Source organism: Trachurus japonicus, chromosome 3, assembly GCF_045865225.1.
Source record: "Trachurus japonicus isolate A0001 chromosome 3, Traja_1.0".
Taxonomy (NCBI): domain Eukaryota; kingdom Metazoa; phylum Chordata; class Actinopteri; order Carangiformes; family Carangidae; genus Trachurus; species Trachurus japonicus.
Window position 1 is genome coordinate 31,062,923 of NC_140909.1, and position 20,394 is coordinate 31,083,316.

Here is a 20,394-nt window from a genome sequence, read left to right on the forward strand (position 1 = left end):
CTCCTATGTGCATACATTTTTAGTGCTTTGACTAAATATTGAAATAATAAAAACTGAAATCCGCGCCTCATGTTTGTTTCCCTCCTCCAATCAGACTGGTTTCAGGTCAGGATCAAATAAAATATGAACCATGTGTCCATTTTCACCATTATTGCCGTGTCTCGGCTTAAAACATGTTTTGGGCCATCACACTCTCCCTGACCTTTGACCCTTGACCACCCAAATCTGATATGTTAGTCTTTGAATCTATGTGAACATTTGTTCCAAATATGGAGACGTTCCCTCCATGTGTTACTGAGACGACATCATCCCAAGAGTCATAAAAGTCATTAAAAAAAGTCATAAAAAGTGATGAAAAAATCATTTATTCTTTACTGACTTGACTTGTCGTTTGTAATCAGTGCTTTAGCTGCAACAAACTGTTTTCATCAGAAACAACAGAAAATTATTTCTCCACCATTTAGATGATCAATCAATTGTTTTTGTCACGTTTGAAACATTCAATTTCACGCGGGAGGATTTGATGGTTTTTTTCGTCATGTATGATCATAAACAGAATATCTGTGGGTCTGAGTATATCACATTGAGACTGTCAGAAATCACTTGTCATTGTTATTATGTGACATGCACACATGCAGTTAATGAAATATGTTTTCCCAATTATATTGAATTATCTTGGAATTTAGTCTTCCTCAGCTACCATAATCAGGAGGATTTTTTTTCTCTATCAATTTCTCTTCCTGTTCAGTCTTTCCTCCTCCACACTGAAGCCTGGTAGTGGAAGATAATCACACTGCTCAACCAGTTACAGCTTTTCCTTTATCATTTTTGGCTCATTTTGCCAAACAGTCTTTACATTCTCTAAACTGTAACTGCAACAAGTTTATCAAAATACTATTCCATGTTTGCAAAAGGTTGTAACACTTCGGCCAATACATTTAATCTATGTTTTCGTTTTTGTGCCACCGAAATATAAAGTTGTTTTTATCAGTAGAGCCACACTGGTCAAAATGTACAGATGATTTGTCACCGTAATAGTCACAAATTACATCATGATTATGACTGAGACCAAAAACGTACTTGTGAAAAAACAAAATCAAAAACACAAAAACATCCAGTGGCAATGAAAAAATGTGTGTCATGTTTAGTAATAAGACGAAACAAAACCTTTGTTCCTCTCTACAGTCGGCAGTTCTCATCTGCATGTGAAGCACGCTGCAGTAGGACTGGATCTGAGTGTTCGGGTTCATAGAGGTGACACAGACACAATGTTTCCCCCCACTGTGAGTGCAGCTCCCCTCAGGGTCATGACCTCTTCAGTGAATACAGTGTGCTGGAGCTGGCCATGCACAAAGCATGAATACAACCATTAACATAAGGTGCATTGTTTACACGGCACTGTGGTAAAAAAAATGCTGAATTGTTCAAAGCCAAAAGTGTTGGCACTGCACTCTGTTACATGTTAGTGTGCACTTTGTGTGTGTGTATTTCTGTGTGTGTGTGCAGGAACTTAACTCCCTGCTTGTTGTGTTTGTTTGCATGCCCACATCTATTTCAATCGCTCTGTATGCAAGTGTGTGTGTGTGTGAGTTTGTATGTTTTTTTGTGCTCTGCATGCAGTTGCAGTGTTTGCAACTGCTGTGTATGTGCTTGTGGACACATGAGTGCTGTGGCTGTGTGTGTTTAGCATATCAATGAGGTTGAGGGCCCCGACGCCCCTGGTGCAGAACCACTCTGAGCTTTCTAGTACCTGTCGGCTCACCTCCACTCGCCGTATTTAAGGGGCTTTCTTGTGGCCTCGCAGAGCTGACATGAACATCTTTACTAAGGTCCCAGGATTAGCCCAACAAACCAGGTATGTTCAGAGTGCCGTGCACCAGCCGGGCTCACAGAGTTTGAGGTAGCAGAGGTAGGTGGGCCCATGGCTGGGCTCCACATCCCGCCTCCTGCTGGCCCTCGCGCTCTGCTCTCTGTGATGCCTCCAACACCAGTTTCCATAAATCACCTGGAGAGTGATGATGATTGTAGGAGACACGCACACATACAGCTCAGGTGCAAGATGGTGTTTTTTTTTAGTTTGAAAGACCGAAGCATGACTGAACTACTAAACCTCTCAGTCTGAATCTGGAACAGTTGTGGACATAAAAACTTTAATGAAACTCTCAGAAACCACACTCTGCGATTTAACTCGCATAAGTTCATGATATTAGCCCAGTTTGTTTCTTAAATCTCCTTGTGATTGTTCTGTCGTTTGTTTTGATAACTTTGGGGTTTAATAACTCATTAAAAATGCTTCTATATCTGCAGCAAGCTGGGGTCTGTGCTCCAACGTGCCTTCTACGGGTCCAGTGGGAGGGTGAGTCAAAAAATGATGTAGACATTGTGATGGTGAAGCCAGCTTGTAGAGATGGGTCACATCATCTAAAATGACCAGAGGCGTATACTTAACTGGTTCTGTGGCGCAGCAGTGTGAGTGGAGCTGTAACGAGCAGTTGTTTGAGTAGGAAATAGATTGACAACAAATGTATTTGTTTGTTCCGGTGAAAACGTTTGCTAGTTTCAGCTCCTCAGATGTGAGGATTTTGCTGCAAACAAGCCCACAGGTCGTTAGTGCAGCACGTTGCCATAAGCCTTAATTAGGTTTTGGTGGTAGGTGACATCTAGTGGTCATAGTGATTATGACAGGAGCAGAAGGGAAAGTGCGCTGACATGAAAATTAGTGCGATTCTCCGAATTGATGGAAAGATTTAGTTTGCGTGAATGGATGACACAGGATAGAAGTGTAAGATTCCCGTGTGAGAGTAGCAGCTTCAACAAAGCAACTATGGAAACCAAGTTTGTCCACCAACTTGTGTCGGCTGTTTACAGTGTGTCGCAATGAGTGGCTTCTGTTTGATTCAGGTTGACCTGGTGGGTCTGGATGATTTATATCATTATATAGGCTATAGTTTAGTCATCTGAAGCATAAGGACTCAGGCCAGCCCAGCTATCCTTTAAAGTAAATGAAATGAAATTTCACGTGGTAGAAAACACATCCCTTTGAATTCACATATCTCTTTATTAATGCATTTGTCTTTAAAGGGTCATTTCTTAACACAGAACTGACTCTTTTTTTTTAAGCATGTAATTAATTTGACAGTTTGGGGAACAAACAGTCTGTATAATCAAAGCTCAGGTCACTGTGAAATAAAGGAAAATATACGAATGACTCAGATGAGACTGAAATTACTCAACCAGGTCAATCTACTGTATCTTGGCATCAAAGAGGAAGCAGGGGAAACAGCCAGCTTGGTTTGTCCTAAGTTTGATTTTAAAAAATGGGACGAAAAAAAAAGATATACTTGCTCACTGCTGCTCACTGCTGTACAGGTGTTTAGTTGTCACGCCTGAACACAAACACATCAGATTAGTTCCTGTAAGATCAGTTCACTTACAACAAAATATTCCAGATGTTCTAAATTCTTTATGTCTTGAGTTATATAGATACAGTATCTGGAGGCCTCAGCTCCTTGGAAACAAGTTGGACCCATTTACATACATTTATTTGAATATGACCTGAGTGCTGAAGTTTGCCCAACACAAGCCTCTGACCTCTCTGCCATCAGGTGACCCTTTTCGAGCAGAGGAACTTTGCCGGCCGGCGGCTGGACCTGAGTTCTGACTGCTCCAGGCTCAGTGAAAAGAACTTCCCAGAGAGATGTAACTCTGTGCAGGTGGAGAGTGGAGCGTAAGTCATCACATCACACACACTGCTGTCCAAAAGAGAAAGTCCAGCATCCACCAAAGTAAATGTATGGAAATTTATTTATGATCAATTCTATTCAAAGAAAAAAAAAAACTGAACAACCAGAGCAGGTCTTTGACTTTAGATCTGTGGGATCAATAAAACAAAATTGAACTCAAGGATTACACATTTCATTAGTGATGTTATGTAGGACTGCTGAACGTTTCTGCTTCGGTGAGCATTTTTTGTTGTTGTTGCTCTGTGTTTACATATCATTTGGCTTTAGAACAAAAGAGCCACATCAAGCTTCATGCCCATATTTATCAAGGTTAAGGTTAAGGTTACTTTATTAATACCCTTAGGTAAATTTGGCTTGCAGTGAGTCAGTCTCGTTATACATAAAACATTTACAAACAGCACAGGACATATTAAGTGGTGACAGTGCTCAGGGCTAAATAGGAAGCACCCTGGTAAAAACAAGATGTGGATAAAATAAAAATAAAGGAGAGCCAGTATTAAAAACGGAGGAGTAAGAACAAGATGAAAGAAATGTCAAATAATCAATAAAAAAAAACATAGATAAGAAACATACATAAAACCAAGTTGGAGTATAAGGTATGTGAGCCATCAGTTCTCTGAGTTTCTTCCATTTGTAAATTTCTAATATTTATTTAATTTATTTAAATTGTTAGTTTTTAATATTTATTGGGGTTTTGGATAGTTGATCTACTTATTTAAAATATATTTTCTTTACCATTTTTATTTTACTGCAATTTCATCATGTTTTCATTCATTATGTTTGTTCATCGCTGGCCACTATTTTGCGTGGATGAGCACTCTGTGTGACGTGTGGTCAGACTGCTGATGGGTTGTCGGGTTGTGTGTGTACTTCAAAAGATAAGAGATAAATCCCACTCCCTTCCTCCTTCTTCACTCTCTTACAGATGGATCGGTTACGAGCATGAGAACTTCCGGGGCCGTCAGTACCTGTGGGACATGTCCGACAGGGGAGAGTACAACTGCTACGACAAGTGGTGCGCTCAGGTGGACCACGTCTCCTCTGTCCGCACTGTCAAACAGGTGAGAATACACACTATAGTGGCTACAGGTGCAGACACACCCACTGCACTCTGAGTGTTCGCACTCACAGCTGCTGCATCAGGAACAATAACATGCATCACTCACTGACGCAGTCTACAGACCGCGATAATGCTCAGACTACACTCCACAGATCTAAATATTTAGAATTACTAATCGGCCTAAAATCACTTTTATATCATCAGGAAGCTCTGTGGTATCTATCTAATCTGTGAAAACACTGGTAACACATCCCACATATCCAATAGCATACACACACGCACACACACACATCCTTGTAATGCTATCTTTGACATAATGTATTCCCTAGCCCCTTACCCTAACCTTAACCATCCAAAACAAATGCCGAACCTTAACCATTACTCTTAACCTAAGTTAAACCTAATTATAACCTAAAGTCTTAACCCTCAAACAGCACTTGGAAAAAGTGAGGACCGGCCAAAATGTTCTCACGTCCCAAAAATGTCCTCACTCTGTTGGTTAAAAACTGTATGTATGTACAAGAACACACACACACACTCACTGCCAGGTTTACTGTGTGTCTTTGTGTCCTTAGGACAACAACCAGGCTAAAGCTCAGCTGTTTGAGAGAGCCGGGTTCTCTGGGAAGAAGATGGAGCTGCAGGACGACATCCCCAACCTGATGAACCGCTACAGCCTCAACAGAGTCGCCTCCATCCGTGTCCTCGGAGGAGCGTGAGTAAAACATGTTGTTGTGTTTTATTACCTGTAACTACCACACTTCATTCTTATGGGTACTGATAGGATTTACAGCAGTAAGATTGAGCTTTTGACCTAAGTCTCATTCTTGTGACTTGAGTCTCATGAAATCAAGAATCTATGATTCAGACCAAATCAATGACTCATATTAACATTTGCTTTTCTTGTTACCATAACTGTTAGTTGGTATTCATGCAAACGGACACACACTGTTAAATATTTGTATTATATATTTAATGACCTCGTCTGTGTGACCTGCAGATAACACAAATTATTGTATGTGTATATATGTGTGTGTGTGCAGGTGGGTGGTGTATCAGGAGCCAAACTACAGAGGGCCTCATTATATCCTGGAGAAGAAGGACTACAACAACTTCTCTGACTGGGGCAGCCAGAACAGCACTGTTGGCTCCATTCGCAGAGTCCGCTTCAACTAAACACCAGCAGTAGTCCTGAGCCTCCAGCTACTGCCAACATAACGCACAAAACCTGTCAGCTTTACACACACACACACACCAAAACCTATTTTTAGTAATAAATGGTTAAAAGACCAAAGGTGTTTTGTATTTTTTTTATTCAATGAAACTGTCTGTTTGTTTTTTTCGTCCAATCATTCGTCTCTAACTGCAAGTTTTAATATTATGGAGGTGGTTGCAGCTCTGCACATTTAAAATAGATTTACACATCACTAACTTTAAAGGTCTCATGTGTCATCAGATTATAGATCAGGTCTAGGTTCTATATTGTTACTGTGAAAGTATCAAAGCCTCAGTCCACAGAGAAATGCACCCAGCCTGTATTCAGAACCTTGAAACCAACTGTCAGGACTTCTGTAACTTTGTGATGTCACAACGTAGTAATGATTTATTGATTGATTCATTACCCTGATGGATGTTAGACTGTTGGCCTAATTATTTTGACATTATTTATTTATGATTCCAGTTCTCCCCCTGCTGTCCCTTAATATGTATTGCATCTGTGGTTGGGAGGTGGGAGTGGCAACTGAACGAAAGAGTAATTAGAGACAGGTGTGTTGAGCCCATGATGCGCAAACAGGTTAAGAAGACACTCTCCACATGCTTCTGATAGCACACCTAAGTATCATTGACATCAGTAGTATAACAATTATATGCAGTCATACACACTATTAAGTTGTGTAGTCTGTTTTATGTCAAAAAAAAGAAAAAGAAAAATCAGATATAACACAAAACAGGAAAATCTGGAGCATTACAACAGTTGTCACACAAGCTCATACTGTATACTGTATATTTAGTTGTAATATTGATTCATGAGAAATTGCTCAGCCATAAAGCTGCATAATAGTTCACAAATCACAATCGTCACAAATATGAGTTGTACAAGGCAGCAAAAAGACAAGACATTTTCATTTAGCATTATAAACAAGGTGGATGTGAATTGACAAGATAAGTGCAACTATGTGTAACATGTAAGCAAAAACACATGATTGAGAACTGAAAAGCAAAGCTTTTACCCAAGAGAAAAATAAAATTAAAAAAAAAGGCAGGTGAGGTAGACAACGATCAGAATAAACACAATCTACAAAGACCAAGGTTGATTGATTTTTAAAAAAAAAAAAACACTACACAGCTTCATAGAAGGTGAATCATCACAACAGCCTCTGACTGAAAACCAGTTTCTCCACTCAGGTTTGATCGACAGTGCAGTGCACTGAGGAAAACACCACCACAACAAACATCCAAACAAACCAAAGCCTGGATTAAGTGCCAGTGAAATGTCCACTGATGAAACATCAAAGTCGGCCTCAGGCGTCTTTGAGCAGAGCAGCCGCCATGTTCTTGACGAGCGCCGACTTGAGCTGAGGGATGAGGCTGATCTTCATCAGCTTGCTGCTGGAGTACTTGTTCTTGATGGCCTGAACAGAAACACAGGGTTAACGTCACGGTCTGTGTGAGGAAACGGTCGACTCTGCTGTCTGACAGTAAACTCACCAAGAACTTTGTTCTCCCTTCGTTCACATTCACCACGTTTTTGGCGATGTGCTGCATGATGGGCTTCAGGTGGGCCTCGTCGTACGTGGAGTAGTGCTGCTGTGTGGGAGACTGAGACAAGAAGGAAAGAACCATTCAGTTGGTTCCCAGCAGCTGAGACGCAATCAGAAACATTAAACGTGAGTGGACGTCAGACCCAGGACAGCCCTTCAAGCAGCAGCTGAGACAGACACAGAGCAGCAGCAGCAGCCACCTCAGAGGGACGGTAGTGCACCATGTTGTAGTCCAGGAGGGTCAGCTCCATCAGGTACTTGGCCAGTGTGTGTCTCTCTACATCAGACTGACACACACAGAGGTCAGTCTGATGATAGAGAAGGGCCTTCTCTATCATCGCTCCAAAACTCTGGAATGCACTCCCCCCTGACATCCGTTTCTCCCCCACTCTTGACCCCTTTAAAGGGCACCTTAAAACCTACTTCTTCTCCATAGCCTTTAACTGTAGGCCATGGGTGCAGATCCTGGGGGGGACGGGGGGACATGTCCCCCCTAATTTCTGAAAAACATGAATTGTCCCCCCCAATAAAAATACCCCAAACTATTTAAAATTTAACAAATGTATTTTCAGACTTCACATTCTTCACATCTAAAAAGAAATTATTGAAATGGTGGAACAAATAATGTTTGACAAAAATATTTCTGACTCCACATTCCATCTCTGGTCTCCTCCACTATAATCCAAATGAATAGTTTCTTACACAGACGCTAATGACATCAGCAGGCTTTAAAAAAACGACCCCCTCAATCTTAGGGCTTCATATTTTGATATTCATCCATATCAATTAATCATGCATAAAGTTCCATACACTGGGAGAAAAGCAAGATGGTGAGAAGAATTGGGGATCTGGGAGGGTCGGTGGGAGGCAAAAGATAAGAACGTGACATTATATGTCCAAGACCCTTTAATTTATAATTTACTAATATAACAGCAGTGATACTCGCTGTTGGCTGTTTATGACAAATAAACAAGAAAGGTAAGCACAATAAATGATTCCCTGTGCAGTACTTTTTGAATGCCGAGACTCTGCAGAGTTGCTATTTATGGCGGCATGGTATGAGTTGCATATGGGCAAAAAAAAAAAAAAATCTCATTGTGTCCCCCCCAATCCTGGCATCGGATCTGCACCCCTGCTGTAGGCCTACCTGATTTTGTCTCTCTTACTACAGTATAATTCATTTTCTATTCTTCTCCTTCCTCATATTACTTGTGTTAAACTCATCACTGACAGCTTTTATTCAGTTTTTCTTTTCTTTTATATTGTGTTTAATTTCTTTTTGGGAAGCACTTTGGAGCAATTTGTGTTGTGTTTAAGCAAGATGACTTGACTTGACAAACAGCCACAATTGAGCACATTTCATAAACACTCCTGGCTGCAACCATTCCACTCATGTAAATTTTTACATAGGCTTAGCTCTAACACATGAGGGCATTAGAAGATGTGACTATGTCCTGCAGTTGGCCCTTTGGCTATGAGGGCAACACTAGTTTATTTGTGTGTGTGTGTGTGTGTGTGTGTGTGTGTGTGTGTGTGTGTGTGTGTGTGTGTGTGTGTGTGTGTGTGTGTGTGTGTGTGTGTGTGTGTGTGTGTGTGTGACCACAGCTTGGACGTCATGTTGAACGGCGGCAGTCTGACGTCTGACCGTCACTGAGGAACCACTCGGTCGACCGGTAGCTTTCAAATAGCGCTCCGTGGAATCTGATTGGACAGAGCCTGAGTAGGACGCTCCTGATTGGCTGACGGGTTTACGTCAAAGCTTCCGTATGAGGGATGTTTAAAATTTAGAAGGAAATACAGGCTACTTTGTACCAGAGAATGTCAATAGACTGGCTCTGTTTGTACCACTTTTATTCATGGAATATGTATTGTTTTATTTGCAGCTTTGTTTTTTCTTGCTCTGCAAAGTTTCCACTCTATTCGTTTTTCTATGATGCTCCTTATTCATTTATTTATTGACTTTTTAAAAAACTTAGTGTCAATATGTTTATCTTTCCATTTAATCAATATACGATTACATTTTTCTTTTATTAGTAGGGCTCGTAATTATTTCCACTATTAATTATTCTGCAAATTATTTTCTCAAATAATCAATTGGTTGTGTGTAATGCCCAGTTTAAAGATTACCGTAGCCCAAGGTGATGACCTAAATATTTTTGATGAGTCTATTTGTTAACCTGCAGATTTATTTTCTGGCAACTCCTTTTAAAGAGACTTGTAAAAAAACTTGACACAAAACACTAAATATGATCACTGGTGTGTGTGTGTGTGTGTGTGTGTGTGTGCGCGCGCGCACACAAATGGATACTTATACCTGTAACTGTCCATCTTCATAGCTGTTAACTCCACAGTGGGTGCATGAATGAATAAAACCAAAGTTGTAAGCACCTTATAAGTTGTAAGCACAGAAACCAAAACAAAGTGGCAGCGTATGTTTCACACTGGAGGAAGCTCACTGAGGTTTTAGCTGAGAAATTGACACTCCAAGAGCCTCATTTAAAATGCTCTTTACTTTAAAATGTGCGGCCTTGTCTGATTTAACAGTTGTTGAACACTCTGTTAAAACCCAATTAGATGTTTCTCCTTTTAAAATGAAGCCACTGATGAAGTCTTTAACGCTTCTCTGCGGTTTTTCTGACAAAGAAAAGTCTCTCAGTCGGCTCATGAAAAGAACAAAACCACTAATGAATCTCTCCCTTCCACTATAACAAGTCCTGATTTGTCTCTGAACCGTGAAGCTCCAGTGTTTCTCAAAACTATTTGAGCCATCACTGTAGTTTCATTGACTCAGAGCTGTGCGCTACAGACAGGGTGGGGAAGCAGGTTTTAGTCTTGGTCATGGCGTTGGGAACAATGTAGAATAAAACTAGCTCTACGGGTAAGATACAGCCACTGTACTGCAACTGTTTGCACTATAAATTGGATTCTGGCACGTCCTAAATCCAGACTACATACTAATTCTAAGCAGGAAAGGTGTACAAAATTCAATCACCTTGTAGAGCACCACTGTGATGCATCGAGGAAATGAAGAGGCTGTTCAGCTAGGGAATAAAATGAGGCTGGGGTGAATAAGATCTTGCAAGCCAAGAAAATCTTATATCTTGGCTCTGGTTCTCTAACCAAAAACACACACTTTTACAATAAAACTCAGCAAGTCTAAAACAGGCTCAGGAAACAAGAGTCACAAAGAAACTTTATATAGTTTTCAAGTATTCAAAACTGTTAAATAAGTACAAGATGTGTTCACATGATTTACATATTGGACAATATATGCACTGCCCATTTTTAATTCTCTTTACATGTTTCCCACTACCCACGCAACACGCTAAAATGTCCGCAAACTATTCACATTTGTTTTGCCTTTTTTTTTGTACTTTTTCTTTTGTTTTTGTTTTTTTTTTACTTTTTGAATCAGTTGGAAATCTTGACAGCTGTCTATTGGACAAAGACCACACAGACGGTACACCTGGAACAGTTTACAGTGTAGGATGGAGACGTCCAACAAAAGGGGGAAGGACAGACTGAGCCAGGTTCAGAACGGTGATTAGCTGCTGGTGATATGAACAGTACATATTAACACAGGAAAAGTGGGTTAACATTCAATCTCTGTTGATCCCTTTTGTCTGTTGGGCAGTTCCACGCAACAAACATAAAATAATATACAGAAGGACTAATGGTGGACTTGTGTTGAGTTGAGTGTGAGACGGAGCAGATGGCTTAGCATTTTCATTCCTCATTGATTAGGTGTTGTACAAATTTGGTCTAAATGTGTCAAGAAGCTCTCTGTTAAGGCACCTAATGCTGTTGTGGATAGAGTTATTTTTCTTTTTTACTATTATGCAAACTGACAAACTGAAAGATTGTGTGCTCCTGCGAACAAAACAAAACAAATACAACTTAACTGTGTGTAAAATATGAATTACTGATGTAAAAGATGCATCTGTACAGAATTTGGGCCTTTTCACATTAATGCTGCCACCATCTACCAACACAGAGTTACACAGGACAGAAATTCAAACAGAGAGTATGGAAAGAAAAAGTAGCACCACAGAGATAAAGTATACATGATTCTATGCTAGAAACGTTTCAGACATGTGATGTTTCCTCCTCAAAACTCTAGGCTTGACGGACACTTCTGTTAACTTCGCTAACTTCAGTGACTGCAACTGGCAATTTTTCTTATTTATCAATTAAATCATTTAGTCAGTGAGATGTCAGGAAATTGTGAGAAATGCATATGACAATTTTCCAAAACCCAAACTGTCATCTTCATGACATTTTGTTGTAAACAAAATCATACGGTTTAGTTCACTGCCATGGAAAACGACAACAGCTGAAGTTATTCACATGTGAGGAGCAGTAAACAGAATTTTGACAAACTTTCTTTGAAAATAACTCAAACAATTAATGTTCAAAATAGCTGATTATTTTCCTGTCAGTGGAGTAAATGATTGATCGATCAGTCATTGCAGCTTTAGTTAATTCTCCAAAAAACAAAACAAAACAGATTTGGGTAAATAGAAGTGAGATTTCAGCTGGGGGTCAAGAGCCAGTCTTTCTGTACATTACTTTGAGAGACTTCCAAAGCATATAAGTTGTCTTTATGTGTGGATTTGGTTTATGTTCTCAATTGTTTAATAGGGTTGAAATGACCAGATTTGCCATGTTGCCATTATACAGTAGCTCCTCTACCCCCCCACAAAACAAACAGACGAACAAACAAACACTGGTCCATTTTAAAAACCTTGTGTGCTTTCATTTCTTGGAATTTTGCAGCTTAGTGACTTTATTTACAGCGCTCCGGACAAACTGCTGGGAGTTGAGACTGGAAAATATTGTGCAACAACAGTACAACTGGCTGTTCTTTCATGGTGTCAATGTGTGACGACTGCAGGCAAACACACATACACACGCACAAACTGTAGGCAACATGCATATTGTTACTGCTCACAATTCAGCCTTAGTGCATGTTCTCCTCTTCAATGAAACCTACCTGCAACACTTTGACCGGTTTTTGGTGCACAATATAAAAGAAGTGTAAATTCTGCTTGAACAACTCTTTCTTTCATTATTCACAGGAGGATCATACAAAAGGTTTTACATGATATGATTGAATTCTACAGAGAGACATGTGATTAACCCGCGCTGATCATTGATGAATTACTGAAATTCAAGTGTTTCTCTATCAGGAAAACTACTGGGATAATGAGAACATGGCACCTGGATCCAAATGAAGTGACTGACTGAAGTTCTAATGCCTCTTACCACCCCATACTGCACGTTCAGCATGGTTTGCCACACAAAGAAATTACAAACTATGAGACAAAAAAAAAATCAAAGTTCAATAAAAACCTGCCTATGAGACAGAGGGGATAGTCACCATACTGTACACTTTCTACAATATCCATGTCCATTATGAATATAACAAGTGCATTCACTAAAAGGAAGAGTTGAACTTAAAACAAATTCTCGTTTTTCACTCGTGATCAGGCAAAATTATTGACAAGATGTTGCAGTTAGATGCCAGAGAAAATATGAGTGAAGTTTTGCCTGATCACCGTAATTTGTCTTTGTAAGAACTAAAATTACACTTATTGATGAGTACAACTGAAGTGAAGAACAGAGATTTGTTTTAGGTTTAACAGCACCCTCTAGTAACGATCATTCAGATTCTTAATTTTTCAGCAATTTTTTTTTTTTTTAAATTACTGTACTTCTTTTACATCAACACAACAGTTGATTAGCGAGTCATCGTTATATACAGGGGGAGGTGGAAGTGATGAGCTCCACAGCTTATGCATTGAGCCTCAGAGACTGATCCTCTCTCCTCCTGGAGGAGATATCGATGTCTATGGAGTCTTTGCCCACAATGAGTCGGAGCCGCTTTGCCGGAGGAAGTGGAATGAAATCGTCGTCAAACTCATTGTCAAAGTAGTCATCGTCGTCGTCCTCCCCTTCCTCGTCGTTGTCCTCCTCAGATGAAGGGTCTGCCAGGATCTTTTGGGTCCGATGTCCACCGTTCCTGGCCTCCAGACTCTGACCCATGTCCCCATTATAGGACATCTGTTCTGCTTTTGTCTGGGCTATTCTCCGAGCATCGTCCTCTCTCTTCAGCTGGATCTTCAGCTTGGTGGAGTTGTGGACCACAGGAGCGTAGCCGTTATTCAGTTTGGCTATGTACGAGCTGCCTTTGTCCTTGTCGTGGTCCTTGCTGAACTTGATGCTGATTTTGCTGGAAGAGGCCGGGTTGACCGTCGAGGCAGGGAGGTTGGAGGAGCCAATGGGATCGCTGGGGTCATTGGTCTTGCTACTGCTGCTGTCCCTCCGCCGGCGGAGCGTCAGTTTGGGGATGCCCGTGTTGTTCTCGAGGATCAGCTGGGCGTCGTATCGGGTGATCTGACGTTTCTTCTTCCCCTTGTCCTGCGATCGGCAGCCGCTCTTGCTCTTGTCCCTGCGGAGGGATTTGCTGCCGTTGGCGACCCCGTTGTAGTCCCTGTGTCGGTCGGCGAAGCTCAACAGCACGCTGCCGCAGTCTGAGAAGTTGGTGGTGTGGCTCGCGGCCACCGGCATGAATGGCTCGCCGTACGAGTCCTCGCATTTAATTGTCCGCTCGGTCCTGAGCCGTGTCAGCCGTTTCCGCCGGGTGCAGGAGCCTCTTCTGACGTAGCCGGGGTCCAACGCCGGCTGCTCCAGTTCCACGCCATGGTGGAGATACTCCTCCATGTCAGCTGGCTCTGTTTTAATGACCACTCCACCGGGGACTGGGCTCAAGCCGTCCATGGCACTAGGCTCAAGCTTTACGCCAGCTGCTGTTTCCTGGGCTTTCCCAAGGGTCCTTGTGGACCTGCGAGTTCTGTACGTTGAACACTGGCGACCCTCGCTGCTTTGCACCGCTGGTAGATTGCCGTTTTCCTTGGCAGCATGACGGGTGAGACAGCCCCGCTGGCCCTGTGTCTGCTGCACCAGCTCCTGTCCATCCTTCTCCTTTTTGACGGTGACACCTTTACACAGCGCCACCTTTGAGTCCCTGAGACCTAGCTGGCAAGTCTCTCCTTTGGCCAACGTCTTGGGCTCTGCACCCCTCCTGCGACACCGCAACTGAACTTTACTTAGTGAAGGCTTAGATTGGGATTTTAGTCTCTTTGGTACCCTGTTATTGTTTACACGACCTTGTTTTGAACATGAGGTAGAAAGGGCTCTTGACAAAGTCTGTCTGGTTTGAGTCCTGTTTTTATACTTCAGGCCAGATGAGGATGATGTTCTTTTTCTGGCAGCTGGAGAGAAAAAGTAAAATGTTAATAAAGAACATGTCAGAAACTGACTTTCAGGTGTTAGCTGGGCATGCTTTGTGAAAATTATTTCCTCCAATAAAAATATAATATTGCAAATGTGAGATGGCGCAATCAAGATATGACGATATCCATTTACCAACACTTCGTCTATTGCCCAGCTCTACAGTATACGATTAACTAGTACAGCTGTGCTTTTGCTTTGTTACATTGGCTTGTCTTCTTTCCAGTCTTCCAGAGTGTGTGATCTGAACTCTCGCAGGAACTTACATTGATGTGTTTTTGGCATTTCCTGAGTGTCTACATCGGTGTGGGAGCCCACAGAGTGACTGTCCGAGCTCCGGTTTCCTTCCCCCAGCTTCTTCAGTCTGTTCAGACGCTTGTCCGTCTCCCGCAACCCGTACTTGCTGTTGATCACCGGCACTTCCACTGGCAGTCCAGCTTTGGATTTGAAAGCACCAGTACCCCGTCTGCCCAAAAGCAACAACAAAACTTTTATCATCACCCCAGATAACAAAGAAATGTGTTGAGAAACCACAGGACAGGATTTAAATCCTCCATGAACCACATCACTTATAAATTCATGCTGCAGCAAATTAGTCACTTTTTTGGGGGAAATCGATAATTTTTGTCAATTTTCAGGTAACAAAATTTGTTCAATTGGTTGTTGTTTGTTAGATATAAGATGTAAGACATGATGAAATTGGGAGGGTTTTTAATTAAATTGCTCTGCATTTTTAAAAAGGAGAATATGTAATGATCAAATCGTATAACATTACTTCTGAGTGACTATTTATTGTATGAAGTTAATATTAACATCCATACAGCTACTGGTGTGTATTGTTTTAAATCAACACTGGCTACCTGCACCTTTCTACAGAGATTTGACAAGCATTTTACTCTTGCATTTGTTGTTACACATACCGTTCACATGTATAGCATTCACAAAATTCATTGTTTTCCCCAAAAAAACCATCTCCATAGTAACACGAGATTTCCTCTCCTGGTTCAATGTCTCTCAACACCTTCACACAGGCTGTGTCCCGTCCTGTCGATACAAACTACAACAGAAAATATAGATGCGTTTGTTAATGCGCTGATCTTCAATAATGAACAGCAACTGATCTGATCATTTCGTGGTTTCTTGAAAAAGATTTTCAGTAGGAACTCACCTTGCAGTTTGGTCGACAATCTAGTAACAGGGGGGCAAAAGAAAGTCCAATTAGTCAAACAATTCATCACATTCAAGCTGTAATAAAACATTGAGGTATAGTTACAGTGCTAATGACACCAAACTACTAGAGGTTACATAGACAAATACCATGATTAATGAAGGCAGCTGGCCCCAACCACAGCTGTGCACAGTTCTTGCGTGTTGAATACATGACACTGAAGTCGTTCTCCCCGTGCCGCAGCAGCATGTTCTCCTCACTCTCTGAGAGCTCAGCGATGCATCCCACCAGGTACTCGATCTTGTCATTTCTCTTCCTGTAAAACGATGAAGTGTAGGAGGGTTAATTAAGAGCTGCATCATTAGGCTGCATTAGTCTGCACATACGAGTAGATCACAGACATTGAGCTTTTATCTGTGCAGCTTAAACAATTAGTCGGTAGAATTAGCAGTTTATATCAGAAATTTTATGGGCAACTTTTTTTGATAAAAGATCAGTTGTTTCATAAATTCCACCAGATCTGAGATCCTCTGGTTCAACTCTGTCTGTCTTTAGAATCGTAAATGGAACATCAATGGGTTCTGGATACAAGTAAGATGAAGACAGTCCATGGAGATAGAAATGCTTTCAGTGGATGTGAGCAAGACAGGAGTATGACAACCTGTGGTGCTGTTATAATCAGATGGCAGTGTGTTCTCACCATTCCTTTGTTGCCACAATTTTGGCTCCATTTTGCTCTGATGAGTAGCGATTACAAGGAAGAATCTCAAACCCGCTGTCTGTGGCAAACATCCGCAGATACACAAATACCTGTGCAAAACATTAAGTCGGTTATCTGTTTGTTTTCTCAAATGTTGCGCTGTGGAAGCAGAATAGGGAAATTATGTGATGACTATTTACATGTTGCTTGAAGAGCTTTTCTTGGGATTTCGTCTTGTGGAGAAACAGATTACGGGACCAGTCTCCTGATGTCAAAGATCTGAAAGCTTTCTCCAAGTTGTCATGTTTCTTGAAGCGCTCAATGATCTCTTTCAGCTCCTCTTGTCTTCCCTTTATTGGTCGAAATCTGCGGGGACATAATAACGGTAAAAACTAAAGCAAAAAACGACATTAAAAACCAAAAGGAAAAACAAACCTAATCTAAACAAAGGACTCCTATGCATTTGAATAAGAAAGCTTTAATATGACTGTGAAGGGGCTCCACTGTGATGAGTCTTCTGACCTGGTGTTCATTTTGTGAGTTTGAAACCCCAGATATGGATCAAGGATGAGACTTGTGGTCAGATCATCATTCTCGCACAACTCCTTGGCAGTCATTCCTGAGGAGGGCACGTAGCGCCTCTCTGCCTCCAGACTGGCTGCATTAAACCCTGTGAAGACCAAACACATGGTAGCGTTAGTGTGTGTGTTTGTGTGTCTGATCATGAATTTAGACATTTGCCTTGATGTTGTATAAACTCACTGCGGCTACATCTTCGGTTTCTGGGGTGGGTTTTGTTGTGGCGCAGGGATGCCCGCTGAGAATGTTGAGAGCGAGTCTGGCTCTGGCTCACAGGCTGCTCGCCGGTCAACTTGTTTCCGTGTCGTCTGCCATTTAATACCATGTTCTTGGATTCGCCCAGCCACTTCATGCCCACAAGCCCCCTGGTCCAGTTGCATTTAGTCTCCGAGTTGAGGAAACACTCTTGAGTGGGGAAGACTGGGGTCTAAAGTTTAAAACCTGGAGTCAAAGTAAAACAATAAACATTACCACATGCACAACCAAGAAATTGTATTAAATAGTAAGCTGATCTTCCTCAAAACAGATTCAAGAAAACACAGAACAAAGCAGGTGGATGAGTTGCCAGCCCAGACTGACCAGGGAAAAAGATTTATTTGCCAAACAGTGAGAACGAGAACTTTTCACACAGGGACATATTTATTGCCTCTTTATTTCAAACTGCATCTTGGCTGAGATTACAGTGGTCAACGAGAGACACATGACATGACTGCACCAAAATGACATGAGAATGCACTGAGATGGTCAGGAAAATGCATTTTCACAGATGCAGTGCAGTGGTTACACAAAAACTGCAGCTGCAATGGGGACAAGTTTGTTGTGGTCTACATGCAGTTACAGCCATGGCCACATTAATACTCCATGGCCACTGAGACCTGCTACTGGCAGGTGTTGAAGTGCAAGATGTGAGCAGCCTGATGCTACTCACATCTTGCACTTCAACTACCCAGTGGTGGTGAGTGCTGTTGTTTACACGATAGCAGCTCTGTGAAAACAAATTTAAACTGACCCTCCAGCGCCGCTTGGTGGTAACCCCAAATAACACACTGGCTTACTTGTCAAGCGCAACAGTAACGTCTCCGGAGCTATCACCCATACGTACAAAGTATAGCTTTGTTAATTTATTGACCACACAATCACGTCACAACACGCTCACATTTAGGACTGCACAAAACCCTTGGTACACCGTTAATACGCCTCTCTCACGGGTGATGTATTTTCCAGTCCGTAAATGCGTCGCAAGAAGCCCCATCTAATTTGTGATCGATGCATAAAACGCATCGCAAAAAATGTTTCACATTGTAGCTCTGAAGCTAACGCTAGCCGTGATAAAACAACACGCCACGGGGAATGGGAGAAAACGCCGTGGAAACCCGGAAGGCCACACCAACAGATGAGGCCGAGATTGAACGAGTTATCAATACAGCTTGCATTGTTTGCTAACAGCTGCCGTCTCTCTCCACCCATCCACTGCGTTAGCATGAAGCTAGCAAGCAAAGGCAACGCCAAGGAGATGCTCGGCCGTAGTAGTGGTGGTGGTTAGCTTGCAGCAAACACCGGCAATAAGCCATCATGGCAGTGTCCGGGCAGCAAGTTGACGCTGGCTACCAATCCGAGAAGCTCTAGCAGTTTAGACTACCAATACAAAAGACTGAAGCCCAATATAACGAGGACGATGATCTTGTGATGGTGGCATTTAACGACATTATTACCCCATAATATACCAACTCCTCCACAACTCAAGCGGCTTCGATAATTTTCGCTATGTATACAACAACAACAACCGGACACACACAACAAAAACCACGGCAGCCATTGTTTATCACAACTCAGATAAAAACTTAAGCACAAACCTGGATGAATTGTCCTACATTAATGTACCTCTCGGTTTCTGAGAGCTAGCATCAAACTTCAGCAGGCTGCTAACTTAGCTCCACCAGTGAGCACAGTCAATAAAACACCCACAGCAGCCAGTAGATACATAATGCAGTTACCCCACATCTCAATAACAACATCACGTCGACTTGTGCCCGTCAAATACTCGACGATGGTGGTGGTTAGTTGGTTGCACATGTAGTACCACAAAGTAAGGTTAGCTGCCTTCATGCTACCTACCTGCAGACCAGTGGAGCTCGGCGGCTGCTAACGCTGCGCTAGCTCGGGCTGTCTGAAGCCATTAGCCAGCTTAGCAGGCTAAATCTCTAACCGAATTAAAAGTTAGTTTGCGTAGCTGTGCCGTTCAAGATGCGATATAAGTGTCGCTATTACAGCAGTAAGATAATGGTCGGCGGCTCGGTGCTGGTGATGTTATTGATCATGATAGGTGGCAGTTAAACAGCAGTCAGCTCAGAGCGTTTTCACGCGCTGGGAGCGTTAAATGTCCTGAGTCGACAACAGAGACAGAACAAACACAAACAATACTCACTGGGTGGTTTTTGTGAAACAGACGCGAAACAAAAACACCACACCTTCAAACTAATCCAAATTTGGCACGACACCCTACACGAAAATATCACAGGAAACACATTTTTTTTTTTTTTTAAGAAATTAACATTAAAATTCAAGATGGCGGCCTAGCACAGGAGAGAGGGAGAGAAAGGCGCAGCACAGCCATCCTGAAGAAAATAGATCCGATAAATACGCTATTGCTTTCGTCCGTATGGACCGAGATCAGACACGAGACCATAACATTCAATCTGTAACTTGAAAAGTGGACGCCATGAGCCACTTTTTGTAGCTGTTGTTGATAAAATGTCGAAAATCGCTATCTTAGTTTGTGTCGGTAATTGTCGGATGTACACAAAAGTAGTGCTGCATAAACAAACCTCTTTACGCTTCCTAAAGAATCCAGCGGTAGTGGGCAGACAGTCGCCAACTGTGGGTTCTCCTCTCTGTCTCATGGAGAACCTCACCAGAACAAGCTAGAACAAGTCAACTTATAGCCACAACTACACAAGAGACCTTATGACTTCTTCTCTTCACTGCACTGTTGTTTTGATACCACCCCTCCTAACTCATCACTTGTTAATGTGGGTAGTGCAGACCTGTAAATAGGCCATTCCTCTGTTTTTTTTCTTCTTCTGCATAAC

General features: G+C 41.9%; 3 protein-coding genes across 5 annotated transcripts; 1 reads left to right on the forward strand and 2 right to left on the reverse strand.

Annotated features, from left to right (window-relative positions):
- The first annotated feature begins 1,732 nt into the window (after nt 1-1,732).
- On the forward strand, nt 1,733-6,090 carry crybgx (crystallin beta gamma X). The gene is made up of 6 exons (XM_085769916.1): nt 1,733-1,855; nt 2,308-2,356; nt 3,606-3,727; nt 4,669-4,804; nt 5,379-5,518; nt 5,847-6,090. The coding sequence occupies exons 1-6, from the start codon at nt 1,812-1,814 to the stop codon at nt 5,977-5,979; spliced, it is 624 nt and encodes a 207-aa protein (XP_085626042.1). The 5' UTR covers nt 1,733-1,811; the 3' UTR covers nt 5,980-6,090.
- A 1,195-nt stretch (nt 6,091-7,285) lies between these two features.
- Nucleotides 7,286-7,903, reverse strand: LOC146990162 (G2/mitotic-specific cyclin-B2-like). The gene is made up of 3 exons (XM_085773037.1): nt 7,709-7,903; nt 7,513-7,623; nt 7,286-7,436 (listed from the first exon to the last, which is right to left on the reverse strand). The coding sequence occupies exons 1-3, from the start codon at nt 7,901-7,903 to the stop codon at nt 7,326-7,328; spliced, it is 417 nt and encodes a 138-aa protein (XP_085629163.1). The 3' UTR covers nt 7,286-7,325.
- A 2,837-nt stretch (nt 7,904-10,740) lies between these two features.
- Nucleotides 10,741-20,340, reverse strand: kmt5b (lysine methyltransferase 5B). 3 transcript variants are annotated; one of them, XM_085769934.1, is made up of 10 exons: nt 20,131-20,340; nt 17,489-17,746; nt 17,249-17,396; nt 16,927-17,092; nt 16,727-16,836; nt 16,176-16,342; nt 16,027-16,046; nt 15,779-15,915; nt 15,125-15,324; nt 10,741-14,839 (listed from the first exon to the last, which is right to left on the reverse strand). In XM_085769934.1, exons 2-10 carry the CDS (start codon nt 17,655-17,657, stop codon nt 13,359-13,361), a joined length of 2,598 nt encoding a protein of 865 aa, XP_085626060.1. In that variant the 5' UTR covers nt 17,658-17,746; nt 20,131-20,340; the 3' UTR covers nt 10,741-13,358. The 3 variants fall into 3 exon arrangements, with proteins under 3 accessions (XP_085626060.1, XP_085626055.1, XP_085626066.1); XM_085769929.1 differs by having other exon boundaries at nt 19,731-20,142; XM_085769940.1 differs by lacking the exon at nt 20,131-20,340 and adding an exon at nt 19,421-19,916.
- Between the last annotated feature and the right edge of the window lie 54 nt (nt 20,341-20,394).

Bases quoted from the DNA above. Each gene is read 5' to 3' on its own strand.
- crybgx (XM_085769916.1), top strand. From the start codon at position 1,812: ATGAACATCTTTACTAAGGTCCCAGGATTAGCCCAACAAACCAG. The intron at 4,805-5,378 runs GTGAGAATACAC...TTGTGTCCTTAG, and splicing joins CTGTCCGCACTGTCAAACAG to GACAACAACCAGGCTAAAGC. The intron at 5,519-5,846 runs GTGAGTAAAACA...GTGTGTGTGCAG, and splicing joins ATCCGTGTCCTCGGAGGAGC to GTGGGTGGTGTATCAGGAGC.
- LOC146990162 (XM_085773037.1), bottom strand. From the start codon at position 7,903: ATGATAGAGAAGGCCCTTCTCTATCATCAGACTGACCTCTGTGTGTGT. The intron at 7,624-7,708 runs GTCTGACGTCCA...TTCTTGTCTCAG, and splicing joins TGCTTGAAGGGCTGTCCTGG to TCTCCCACACAGCAGCACTA. The intron at 7,437-7,512 runs GTGAGTTTACTG...GTTTCTGTTCAG, and splicing joins AAGGGAGAACAAAGTTCTTG to GCCATCAAGAACAAGTACTC.
- kmt5b (XM_085769934.1), bottom strand. From the start codon at position 17,657: ATGAAGTGGCTGGGCGAATCCAAGAACATGGTATTAAATGGCAGACGA. The intron at 16,837-16,926 runs GTAAATAGTCAT...TGTTTTGCACAG, and splicing joins AAAAGCTCTTCAAGCAACAT to GTATTTGTGTATCTGCGGAT. The intron at 14,840-15,124 runs GTAAGTTCCTGC...TTTTCTCTCCAG, and splicing joins AATGCCAAAAACACATCAAT to CTGCCAGAAAAAGAACATCA.